The sequence below is a fragment of the Asparagus officinalis genome, chromosome 5, assembly GCF_001876935.1.
Source record: "Asparagus officinalis chromosome 5, Aspof.V1, whole genome shotgun sequence".
In the NCBI taxonomy this organism is placed as follows: domain Eukaryota; kingdom Viridiplantae; phylum Streptophyta; class Magnoliopsida; order Asparagales; family Asparagaceae; genus Asparagus; species Asparagus officinalis.
The window spans coordinates 16,850,596-16,864,480 of record NC_033798.1 but is presented as its reverse complement, the minus strand read 5'-3'; the positions used below and the strand labels follow the sequence as shown (position 1 = coordinate 16,864,480).

Here is a 13,885-nt window from a genome sequence, read left to right as displayed (position 1 = left end):
CAGCCGATAAGTTGGCTGATATACTTCATTCTATTTTTTAATTGTAACACTCAGCAGTCTAATGTTTTCCCAGATTCTCTTGTTGAAGCCAGACTCGTAAAGCAGTCTTCTTTCTGTGGTATTCAATTCCCAAGCCTTTTGGTTCAGTTTACACTCTCAACATCTACAATCATAATGTCTATACTCGTATAACATTGTTGATCTGTTTGATGGCAATGTTAAAATTTCAACCTATCTTATTCTCTCTAGATACATTGTCAGAAGTAACCATCATTTTTTTTGAAGCCTTTTCTCCAGAGAGTGCTAATTCATGTAAAAGCTGATCCTATTTATAATCATTTAAATTTACCCTTGTAAAAGTGGATTCTGTTATAATCACTTAAATTTACTTCACGTTGTTTGCCTCTGTTTTGGTGACTTAATGCAAGATGGATTTTAACTTCTCCACTGTACCTGGACCGTCTCATCATAAATCCCATTTGGATTTACCTGTCTAGGAAATGAGAAGTCTTTGAAATTCACATAGAATATTGTAGTTGCTAGGTATGCAAGGTCTCCTATTGTTTTATGGGTGATATCTAGTATGATTGGATTGTTTGAGCAAAGTCTGAGAATTATTTTGTTGTTGTCTGTACTTGCGTTTTCAGCTAAAGACATGAGTGCAACAATGTGCTTTAATTTCTTAAACGATTCCAGTTTTTCGAGATGTGCATTGGACTGAATCTTCAGTTGGGTTTTCTTTTAGCATTGTCAGTTTTAGGGTCCACTGACCTTATCTCTTCTAGTTCATTACTTAGAATACGACTATAATTTAATGGCTCCATGTAACATAAGTTCAAATGTTAATAATTGGAAAAATCTAGTTCAAAATTGATTGACAAAATTGAAAGTGTCTTACACGCTCGAAGTCTGAAAATGATTTTATACTTGATTAACTGCCTTCTCAAAGTATTGAGTAATGTGTTCTACTATGTAAATTAATTAAGCACATCATTTTGCATAGCTTACAATTCCTGTTTGTTAGATCAAAGCTGCATACAACTCTTGTATAAAATTCAATCCAGTCAAAACTAAGAAGTTGGAGTTGTCTTCCCAAAATTTACTTAATATCTTAAAGCTTCCGATGGCAGCAGTAAATATTACCTTATGACAAAATCCAATATTCATGCTACACAGATTCCAAGTAATTGCAGTAAAAATGCACTTGGAACATAGATGCTATTGTTTCCCCTCCATTTGCTCTATATCAAGCCACACATTCTATATCCACTTTCAACTCTTTCTGCAATACTGCCTTGGAAAACCTTGTGGGCATTGGGAATAGAAGAAGAATATGGCCAGAAACTTTTTTGATTGAATGTCTTGTATAACTTTCCAAAATCCTTATGTTCGATCTGTCTTTCTCCCTTGAACTTCAATCTGTCCTACACATTCTCAATGGTCTAAAACTGAGAACTGGACATTGACAACTCAAAGGGTGTATATTCTTGATCTTGAAATGCTAATGATTGTTTGTAACTTTTATTGAATGCTGATGAATTCCAAAATGAACAAACAGTGGGGTTTGGAGAAGAAATTTATTCTTCTCTACCTCTTATAGTCTGAAGGGAACTTCCTTGGAAAGCTATTCTTCAGACCTATTCTTGTTTATAAAAAACTGTCATTCAGATTTGAGATTAAATATCAATGATTTAATTTAAAGTGCAAAGTCATGAATGCGATCTATCAGGAAAAAATGATTTTACCTGATTTTACCCAAATGTGAAGGTAATAAAGGCAACTTATATTCATGAAATGCAGTGAGAAAACCAATGTCAAACAAAAAACCTTTATAGAATAACAAGAACAAAAACATTTATAGTATTTTTTGTGCTGATAGCTTAGAGCAGATACTATGAAATAAAATCCAAATAAATGAGCGAGATAATTAAATCACCATGACTAGTAATATATCGGGTCAAATCTCACACTTGCGCTAACATGTACTAAAGAATGGGACACTAAGGGGTAAAGATGACATGTCGGGGCATATAGAATGATTTAACAACAATTTCAATAAAATGCATCTCGGAACTTTTAATGGTCTACTTCTTTTTCTTGTGCTAGGCTTCTAGCTTTTTTTAAATTTTTTTAATTTTTTGTGTGAACTCCTACTATTCTACTAATAGTATAAGTCATAACAACTTGCCAATGATACGTTAACTTGTTCTTAGCCTGTTGACATTTCTCTATTAATCGAACATGGACCAAATTCACTGACATTTTTACTTATCCTAGTAAACTGTGGAGAGAAATATTAATCTAAATATTGTCATGTAGCTGTTTGCTGTGCTTATTCCTTCCAACGTATATGCTTTGAAATAAAATGCTATTGAATAATTTATCCTTTCCCTTTAAGACTTAAGAAACTAATGGGGTCTTGTGGCAGTTTTGACGTGATATAACTAAATTGTTACCTACACCGTATACAATGACAGAATGCACCAATGTTCAACTCTCTTTGTTTCACAGCCTCATTGGGACAATTTGTTACCTGCAACTGCCAAATGTTAACCTAGGATTATCAGTTACGGTGTTAGATGGGATCGCAGGGTTAATTTATCACAATTGAAGATTGTCTTCTCATTTGTCGGTATTCACTGGAATAGATTGAGTTCTAAGTTCACTTTACTCAAAAGAGTTAAGTTTTATAGCACGGCTAAAATGGCGACAGTTGACTTCGTGTACAACAAACTAAATGAAGAATTTGAAGGGAAAGGAATCAATCATTTTGTTACAAGTATCAAAATAGAATTAGTTAGTTTTTAAACTTATAATTCTCCATATCTTGAATCAAAAGAGACCTGAAATTTCTGTGCTCCTAAGCTCATAACCAGCTGTATTTCCCTTCCTTTCTCTCTCTCCCCTTCCCTTCTTACAGAAATTAGATGTCCGACGCTATTCATAAATTTCTTTACTTGCTCCTAGATTATTCTGTCTGGCATTATACCCTGCTTACATGACATGTCTTCCCAGTACCCTTTGTTGTTTCCACCCATCATTTCTTCCACAGATGATCAAATTTTCATTTTTGGTCATTGTCTAGATCTTCCATTTTAAATATTTTGGTATGTGTCTTCTAGATTAAGTAGAGAATGTACATTTGATCTCTTCATACTAAAAAATTTGGTCAGTGCAAACTTGGGCCAAATGCTGGGAAATGTCTACAAAGATTTGACATAATTTTTGTAAAATCTATCAACTTTAGCCAATATCTGTGTCTTGTTTCCAGCTTCTCATTTGAAATAAATAGGAATAACCCAAATCCACTTGACGTTGCTATTGATCTTGAAAATTCAAATGCTCGAAAATATGTTATAAGATGATAGCTCATAATAGCTTTACTCTTGTATGGTTATTAAATTTATACATGGTAAATGCTAGAATGTAAAATTACATATTCAATATATTACTTGTAGGTGCTTCTATTTTGAAATGCCTCGTAGTTTCGGACTGATCAAACATTGAAATCATTTCTCAAATATGAAGCCTCTTATTCCTTGTGATTTTTTACTTAAGACGCAGTAAAGATCATTGCTTGTCAGAGGTTTGCAGAAGATAAATATTTCAGAAGTTTCTTCTAGGTTTGTTTACTTTTCTGTTTTGTGTTTAGATTATGGCTGAAATTTGAAAGGGAGTAGATTTTAGGGAGTAAGGAGTTTAAGGTTGTTGATTCCTAGAAGGTAAAACCTTGTAAAACATGTGAATAGCATGATTTATCACTATAATCCAGAGCCATCTTTTTTGTATTGCATATTAAAATGTTGAGACATTTTCTTTCCTCCCTTTGTCTTTTTTCTATTTGAAAATCCTTTACCTTGAGGAAAATATGCACAAACATTCAAAACATAAACATACCCCAATTCTTCAAGTGTTTGCAATTATAGACAAAGTGCTTACCAATATTTATTAAAGATCCTTCATGCAGTTGTGTCATTGGATTGATGAAATACGTCTAAAAGTTGTGAGGTACAATATGGGTACTGGATAGGGATCAGATAAGGAGTTCTATTTGTCTTGGTCAGAAAGTTGTAAAATACATCTCTATTATGATTTTATGATCATCATTGATTTAAATATAATGGGTATACTAGTATAAAGTTTAACCATGCAATCATACTAGTCAGGGTAGCCCTCAGTCATGGTTATTGGTAAAGTAATGAAGTTGTATAAGACTTTATATTCGAGTCCAACCTGCAAACTTCATCCAGGTAGAAAATACTCCTGGTAAGCAGACCAGATTTGGAGAAATATTGATTGTGACGTTAAGCAAACTCTTTATAACATTTTTTACAAAAGCTTATCAAATGAGGTCAATGCTTAGCCTTGTACTCTAAATGGCGAAGTAGTTTATGAATTATAGCTTGTATTTCACTAAGGAGGCCCCTGTGTCTGTGATCAATGCTTGGTCGACGCTGACACATGCAGGATATACTTAATCATTACGATATGTCAGACATAGCTGCTCCTAGAAATAATGAAACATATTATAGGTGACGTGTCTATATAGCTCACAAATATCCTATGGATGTATTTGTCTTCTTGGTGGTTATGGTGTCTAATTTTCATACTTTTTATGATCTGGGGTTTTAGAGTGATATGATTGTGTTTTCATGAATATTGAGGTTTTAGAGTGATATGATTGTTTTTCTATGACATTTCGTCTTCATTTCACTTTGATACAGGACAAATTCAAAGATTTTATTTGATGAAGATAATAGTAGATAGGGCTGTTTGAAATTCAAATTTTATGTTTGAATTTTCTTTGATTAGGATTTAGAGTTTGGTTTGAATTTAAATTCTAGGACTTTGATTTGACGTTTAATTCTATTAGAATAGAGTTATTTGGGATTTAATTGTAGTAGGATTAGAAGTTTATTTGTATTTGGAATTTTATTAGAGATGGGACACTAGACCCAATATAAGGGGTTGTAGGTTTTCATTGTACTTGGTTTATGAGAAAAATTATGAGTAAACCTAAGATTTTTAGCTTGTGAATTTCTATGGTGGGCATGTGATTTGCCAAGCCGTGAAGCTATCTTCCAAGTTTCATGTTTGTGTGTGAAACCAGTCTAATCTAGCCTTAATTTATCTCGTTGGTCTTTCATCTATTCTTTATCTCTTCTTTCAATTAAAGGAAAATTGTGTCAATGCCCCAAAAGCAAAATCTTTATGTGCTGCAGCCCATTTGACTTTTTCCCATGTGATTCAGCCCTTAAATTGGAGATCTATGTTCTGCACCCTTCTTTTAGCAATTATTACCTGCCAACTAAGCATAGACAGAGAATAAAAAGTAAAAAACCCCAAAATGTTATTATCTCCTCCATTCTTTCATGTCAAGTCTAAAAGCAAGTTGAATTAAACTTTAACATGAAAATCTATTTCATGTTAAGTCTAATTCGGTTCATGTTAAGTCTAATTTAATTCCTTTTAAATCTAATTTAAATCATGTTATGTCTAATTCAACTTGTTACAAATCTAATTTAATTCATGTTAAGTCTAATTCAACTTGTTTTAAGTTTACTTTCATGTTAAGTCTAATTTAATTCATATTAAGTCTAATTTAATTCATTTTATGTCTAATTTAAATCATGTTATGTCTAATTCAACTTATTTTAAGTCTAATTTAATTAGACTTAACATGAAATTAGACTTAAAAAAGTTAAATTAGACTTAACATAATTTAAATTAGACTTAAAAAGAAATTTAACATGATTAAAATTAGACCTAACATGAAAGAAATTACACTTAACATAAACTGAAATTAGACTTAACACGAATCAAGCTGGACTTAACATGAAATTAGACCTAACATGAACTATTATTAGACTTAACATGAACTATTATTAGACTTAACATGAACTGAATTTAGACTTAACACGAATCAAGTTGGACTTAACATGAAATTAGACTTAACATGAACTGTTATTAGACGTAACATGAACTGAATTTAGACTTAACATGAACTGAAATTAGACTTAACAAGAATCAAGTTAGACTTAACATGAAATTAGACCTAACATGAACTGTTATTAGATTTAACATGAATTGTTATTAGACTTAACATGAATTAAATTTAGACTTAACACGAATTAAGTTGGACTTAACATGAAATTAGACCTAACATGAACTGAATTTAGACTTAACATGAATCAAATTAAACTTAACATGAAATTAGACTTAACATAAACTATTATTAGACGTAAAATGAATAGACTTAACATGAACTGATATTAGACTTAATATGAACTGAATTTAGACTTAACATGAACTGAGATTGGACTTAATACGAATCAAGTTGGACTTAACATGAAATTAGACCTAATATAAACTGTTATTAGACTTAATATGAACTGAATTTAGACTTAACACGAATCAAGTTAGACTTAACATGAAATTAGACTTAACATGAACTGAATTTAGACTTAACTCAAATCAAGTTAGACTTAACATGAAACTAGATCTACCATGAACTGTTATTAGACTTAACATGAACTGAATTTAGACTTAACACGAATCAAGTTAGACTTAATATGAAATTATACTTAACACGAACTGTTATTAGACTTAACATGAACTGAATTTAGACTTAATGCGAATCAAGTTGGACTTAACATGAAATTAGATTTAAAATGAATTAAATTAGATTTAACAACAATCAAATTGGCCTTAACATGAAGTGAAATTAGATTTAACATGAAATTAGACTTAAAATAAGTTAAAATATACTTAACATGATTCATGTTAAGTCTAATTTAACTTATTTTTAGACTTAAAATAAGTTAAAATACACTTAACATGATTCATGTAAAGTCTAATTCAACTTATTTTTAGACTTAAAATACGTTAAATTAAACATAACATGATTTAAATTAGACTTAAAAGAAATTAAATTAGACTTAAAAGAAATTAAATTAGACTTAAAAGAAATTAAATTAGACTTAATATACATTAAATTGGACTTAACATAAAATTAGACTTAAAACAAGTTGAATTAGACTTAATGTGGATTAAATTTGACTTAAAATGATTTAAATTAGACTTAACAAGATTTAAATTAGACTTAAAATAATTTAAATTGGACATAACACGAACCAAACTAGACTTAACACGAACCAAACTAGATTTAACACGAATCAAACTGGACTTAACATGAACTAAATTGGACTTAACACTAAATTGGATTAAAATTATACTTTAAAAGGAATTAAATTAGATTTATTCGGTTCATTTTAAGTCTAATTTAATTCTTTTTAAGTCAAATTTCATGCAAGTCCAATTAAATTAGACTTAAAACAAGTTGAATTAGACATAACATGATTTAAATTAGATTTAAAAGAAATTAAATTAGACTTAATATGAATCAAATTGGACTTAACATGAAATTAGATTTAAAACAAGTTGAATTAGACTTAACATGAATTAAATTAGACTTGAAACAAGTTGAATTAGACATAATATGATTTAAATTAGACTTAAAAGGAATAAAATTAGACTTAACATGAACCGAATTAGACTTAACATGAAAGTCTATTTCATGTTAAGTCTAATTTGGTTCATGTTAAGTCTAATTTAATTCGGTTCATGTTAAGTCTCGTTCAACTTGCTTTTAGACGTAATATGAAAGAATAGAGGAGGTAATGGTTGCTAAAAGAGGGCTGTAGAACATATATTTCGAATTTAAGGGTTGAACCATATTAGAAAAGGTTAAAGGGGCTGAAGCATATGAAGATTTTGCTTTTGGGGCATTGACACAATTTTCCCTTCAATTAAAGAGGGGGAAAAAGCAAAGCATGTGTGTTCCCTCTCATAGTTTAGTTTCAAGGAAATGATACCCGTGTGCTTCTAGCCTCTTCACATTCACAGAAAGACAAAAAGATGACCCAACTCACCAAAACAGAAAACTCCAAATATCCCTCTTCTTTGGCCAACAAAATGAAAGCTCCTGGTTCATCTTCTTCCTCCTTTAGTTTTTGGGACGGAACCAAAATCTCAAATCAAATCCCGTTCCACGTCATACAAACATAATTGTTATGTCCATGGTGTTTATATGCTCTAGGTTTTATAGATCTTGCATATCTGCGTGCTCATACCTTGCCATACTGTGTGTACCTTGCCTATAATTATGTGTCTTTCTAATGATCATATCTGAATACATCTGTCTTTACGAAGAACAATGCTTACATATAATATTACTTTATGGATTTGATGCTATGGAAAGATTTTGAGATTTCACTTAATGATATAGAGTTATGACTATGACATACGAAGTTGGATAGATATGAATCCCTAAATCATGTTGAATATCTGCTCATTCTTTATAATCTGGACTATGGTACTTTAAACAGTATCCTTCAATATGTAAATTAAAAAGAATGAAAAACAAGGCTTAATATATAATTCATCATGTCCTTTTTGAATGCGTAGTTTGATCCTTTTTTTATTGAGTTATCCTTGCTGGTTTGCTTTCAAACGTAACGAGCATTATGCCTGTGGTCACACAGGTGGATGTGGTCTTTTACTTTGTATATCCTATTTCTTTATTCTCTATAAGTTTCTTTTTTGGCTATGCTCATTATGAATTGTATTAAAAAAATTTAATTGTCACTTAACCCCCAATAATTTTTGATAGAAAACTTGAATAATTGTTGTTTGTAATTTTCGCTTTTTATAGTGAGCTATTTGTAATATTCAAAATTTTTAGGGGTTTTTGTTGTAATTTTGGACATTTCAAGGTCTTCTTGTAATTTTTATATTTTCAAAGGGCTTTTCTATAATTTTAGATTTTTAGGGGGTTGTTTGTAATGTTTAGTATTTTAAGGGTATTGTTGGTAATTTTCATACTTTTTAGGGATTTGTTTGTAGTTTTCAAATTTTTTAGGGAGTTGTCTATAGTTTTTGGAATCTAAAAGGGGTCGGCTGTAATTTTTAGATTTTTAGGGGGTCATTTGTAATTTCATATTTTAATGGGAATATTTCTATTTGTCTAATTTTTCAGAGGTTTTTTTGTACTTTTATAGGTTAATCTGCAAATAGGAATGATTTAAGAATGCTTTGAGAAGTACACATTGATTTTGAGAGATATCAATCTACAATTATGGGGTAACTATAAAACATCAAAACATTATGGAGGTTTCTTGAGAGTTTCTAACTTATTGGGGGTTTCAAAAAGTTTTGGAGCTTAGTACAAAAAACCAAAAATATTGGAGGTTTAGTGAAATTTAAGCTTTAAAAAATTAAGAGGGGCCACATGATAGTGTTTTGATATGTAAGGCTAATGATAAACCACCAATCTCTCTTTATATAGAATGGAACGATTGTTACTTGGTGAATTTCAAAAATTTTGGGGGTTTAGTAATAAAGCACCCAAACTTGTTGGAGGTTTAGTAAAGTTAGTCTTAAAAAATTAGGGACGAGACCTGGCAGTTTTTAGATGTATGGTTAATTTTAAACCACTAATTTCCTTTTGTATGTAAAGAAAATGAGAATGGAAATTATGATTTTTAGAATTTTTTCCAGTTATGGATAGTTATGATTTGATTAAGATTGCTAAATGTTTGATTATAATTAAAAATTTTTAATTATTGATAGATTTAATTTGATGAAGATTCTTAGGTGAATATAAGGCTAGGCGTCCATTACAAATTTACAATTATGGGGTAACACCATTATGTAGGCATCCATTACAATTATGGGGGTTTCAAAAAGTTCTGGAGCTTAGTACAAAACAACCAAAATATTAGAGGTTTAGTAAAATTTAAGCTTTAAAAAATTAAGAGGGGCCACATGACAATGTTTTGATATGTAAGGGCCGTAAGGCTAATAATAAACCACCAATCTCTCTTCATACATAAAGGAATGATTGTCACTTAGTGAATTTTAAAAATTTTGGGGGTTTAGTAATAAAACGCCCAAACTTGTTGGAGGTTTAGTAAAAGTTAGTCTTAAAAAAATTAGGGATGGACACGTGACAATTTTTTAGATGTATGGCTTAATATAAAGGAACGATTGTTGCTTAGTGAATTTCAAAAATTTTGGGGGCTTAGTAATAAAACACCCAAACTTGTTGGAGGTTTAGTAAAAGTTAGTCTTTAAACAAATAGGGACAGACACGTGGCAATTTTTTAGATGTATGGTTAATATTAAACCACTAATTTTCTTTTATATGTAAAGAAAAGGAGAATTAAAAATATGATTATTAGATTTTTTTTCTAGTTATGGATAGTTATGATTTGTTTAGGATTGCTAAATATTTGATTATAATTAGAAAATTTTAATTATGGATAGCTTTAATTTGATGGAAAATTCTTAAGTGAGTATAAGGCTAGGCGTCCATTTGCCACCTCTAATAGGAAAAGGTGTGTCCACTTGTCAATTTTTTGATAAGACCCATGTCAATTTTCTGTACGTTTAAGAGTACCGCCATTTTCTCTTTATATATAAAGGAGGGATATGGTTTCTAAGAACCCTGGTTCAGCATAAATGTGTAAAAGGTAACGAGAAATTGTTTCTATCAGTTGGCTAACTTGCAGTCCATGAGAAATTTTCTTGATCAATACCTTTTACTTTTTGATTCAGTGTTCGCTTCATCTCTGTCATCATTCCTACCTGCACAATATTTGTGGAGCGCTATTAAAAATTAGACCCTGAGCATCAAACTGTTGGAAAGCTCGTCACATTTATACTTATAATAACAGATTTTTGTAAATGTGGGTGAGAACCATAGCATTATTATATGTTTTTGGTTTCAAAATGATTATGACCACTTCCCTGATAGTTGTTAAATATCATCAAGCGCTCTTGCTTTACATATTGGGAATTATTGGTGGGTAAACCATCCTTATAACGTTTGCCTCCCGAATCCAGCTTGACATGTGGCAAGAACCTGATACTTCTGTTTCTGTTTCAATTTTTCCTTTCTGCCGCACTCAATGAATCTTGAGGCTTGCAGCGTACTTTTACACACTTTGCTGTAATATATGGGTGCATTCATCTCTATGCAACGGTTGGCTATAATATATGGATGCATTCATCTCTACGAGTCAAGTTGTGCTGTTGTAATCCCAGCTCATCAAGGCATATGTAATAGTTTTTCTAGTTCATGACCCCGTAAAACTCATTTTATTTTCTTTGCAATGTTGTCAGAATCCAGGCATTATCACAAGTCTTCATAGAGGTTTAATTGGCTAGAGAGTATGAACTGGTTCCGAATCTTAATTCTCCTGTTTTTCTTTTAAACTGCAATAATTGGCTTACAGTATGGTATGAAAAGTGGAAATATACACTTTATTAACTTAGTTTTGTAAGATATGATCTGTCACATATTCTGTACGGTAGCCTTCTATGCAGAATGCTTGATGAAACTCTGCGTTTGTATTGATATAATATTTATAGGGTAATATGTTTCATTTGTATGTAACGATCAGAATTATAAACTTCTTTGAAAATATGGTGCGTCAAATTGTATGTCAAACATTTTGCATCTGTTATAAGCTTCATTATGTTCTTCTTCATGAATAGTTAGAAAAGAAAGAAAGCTCAATGAGCTGATCTTAATAAGATTTATGATCCTTTTAGTACCCTAGTGAGTGTACTTTAGGCTTTCACATATCCTGAGCATTGTTGGTGATGTAGTTGTCTTTCCTGCATCATTTTTATTATTAATCGTGACGTCTTTTGCTTTTCCTCCACTTTTCCCATCCACTGCTTTATAGATCTTAAGCACTTGCCTTTTCTTGGACAGGTGAGATTATTTCTATCTGAGGATGCTCCGTCCCAATCTGTACTTGGAACCCAAGATCAACTTCAGGCGAAAGCTACATGGCTGTTGCATGCAGCAGGTTTATCAGATTCAGATGATTCTCTACCTCCTGGTTTTGAAGCGCCTCAGAAGTACCACCACCCTAAAATAGAAATATCTCAAATCCCCCTCATCAAGTGGCAATGCCCTCCAAGAGTAACCGACTCTCCTCTGACCTTTCAGCTGCAATTTGTCAAGCATCAGTTTTTCTAATTTTTCTTCCCTTTTGCAGTTAATCTTGAACTCAGAATGGCTGGTGGTTGCTGGAGAAGAAAGCAAAGAGGTGGCCATAGAGAATCTGAGGCAATCTGGCGTTCTTGAAGCAATCTATCCTCGTCCATCTTCAGTTCCTCTAAAGTAAGCCATCAGCATACTACCATTCATGTCTTTCTTATTTGACTTTGCGAATGCTCTAGTTCTTACTCTAAAAACCCATCCAGCCCTTTCGTCACTCCTGACATCCAAGCTACCCATTTTGATGATTCCTGCACCCCTTCCATTCCTATTACTGCGATTGAAGATGAGGATGGAGTAGAGCAATTGGATACGTCGTCTGTACCAAACAATTTACCTGCACTGTTGCATAATTTACAAAATAACGGAACCCTACAAAACTCGTTAGCAGATCTCAGATCCACTTACGAGCAATTACAATCACAGTCTAGTGCAGCATCTTCAATGCCTAATCTGCTTCGTTTGGAGCAACCACCATCGTCATCACTCACGCCGACTGCCACTGCTGCACTCCTCGCAGAACCTGATGTCTTTGCTGCTGCATCTGCTGCTTTCACAGCCATCATGAAGAGCTCCGAGGAAGGGAGCTTGATCGATCATGAATTGCTTATCAATATCTTAAGCGATCCAGTGATGGTGAAGAGGTTGGCCTCAGAGTATGGAGACTCACAACCGCAACAAACTCCACCTCCACAATCTCAGCCTGTTGTTTCCGCACAAGCTGCATATTCACGGCCACCAATTCAGTCTGTGGTTAATACACAAGCTGCACCATCACGAGCAACAACACTGCAGCCTAATGTGTCTAAATCACCAGCTATACCATCATGGTCAGCAACACCCCCGGTTGTTACTGCAACAGTTGCAGGGCCATCACGGGCCCTACCATCCCAGATGTCTGCTCCGCAATCCTCGCACGTTTTTCAGATGCCTCATCGTCCTCCTCCACCACCTCCGCATATTTTATCGACCATAGCTCCTGTGAGAGCTCCTCCTCCAGTAAGGGACGCCAACTATTACAAGAGTTTGATTCAGCTACACGGTGGAGAGAAGCAAGAAGCTCGAGAAAATCCAGTGCTCTTCGGTAGTCTTGGTAGTGGTATGGATCCAGTGGGAGCAAATCAGAGGGATCATCAGATGGGAAAGGTTTCGAAGCCGTGCGCCTACTTCAACACCCCGAGAGGGTGCAGGCATGGCTCTAGCTGCTTGTTCCAGCATGACGCTTCGTCATCGGCGCCTCAGCGGATTGAGCAGCACAACGGGACGACCAAAAGAATTAAACTAGAGGGGGGAATGTTTGGAAGGAATTGACGTCTCTGCGTTCTTCTTATTTGTTTCTTTCCTTTGTAATAATTTTTATTTACTTATTTTCTTTTCGGTAAATATTTGTCTTCGGTGCTTTTGTTCTACTTGTTTGTTATGGTTCCTCGATAATCTTGTCCTCAGTACCTTTCTTGAGAATCAAAGGTTTTGCTTTGAGCTTTATTAGTGCACGTATTTGAAGTGAAGAATCACGGAGGCAACTAGAGAATAACAAACAAGCAGGAAAAAGCATCATAAATGTTAAGGGTACTTTTCTTAACTTTATTAAATTATTAAATTGGTATTTCTTTATAATACCTTTTTATTTTATTTTTATTTTATTTTTTTTAAAAAACCCTAGCGATCACATTGGCAGAGGAAGGTTCGTCTTATTGAGTGTTTAGATCCGAGTTGTTATCGGGGTTACCAATCATAAAAGGTTAGTTATCGATTGCTATCTCCTAACATGTATTAAGGAATGATGCGATTTGAATAAATTGTCTCCCAATA

General features: G+C 32.9%; 1 protein-coding gene across 1 annotated transcript in view; it reads left to right on the top strand.

The window, feature by feature from the left end:
• The window catches only part of LOC109843025 (zinc finger CCCH domain-containing protein 30), a 20,945-nt gene extending 7,387 nt beyond the window's left edge, over window positions 1-13,558 (top strand). Inside the window, exons 2-4 of the mRNA XM_020411958.1 lie at window positions 11,783-11,995; window positions 12,072-12,196; window positions 12,280-13,558. Of these exons, the coding sequence (XP_020267547.1) occupies window positions 11,783-11,995; window positions 12,072-12,196; window positions 12,280-13,384 (1,443 nt within the window). The 3' untranslated portion in view covers window positions 13,385-13,558. The remainder of the gene's footprint in view (window positions 1-11,782; window positions 11,996-12,071; window positions 12,197-12,279) is intronic.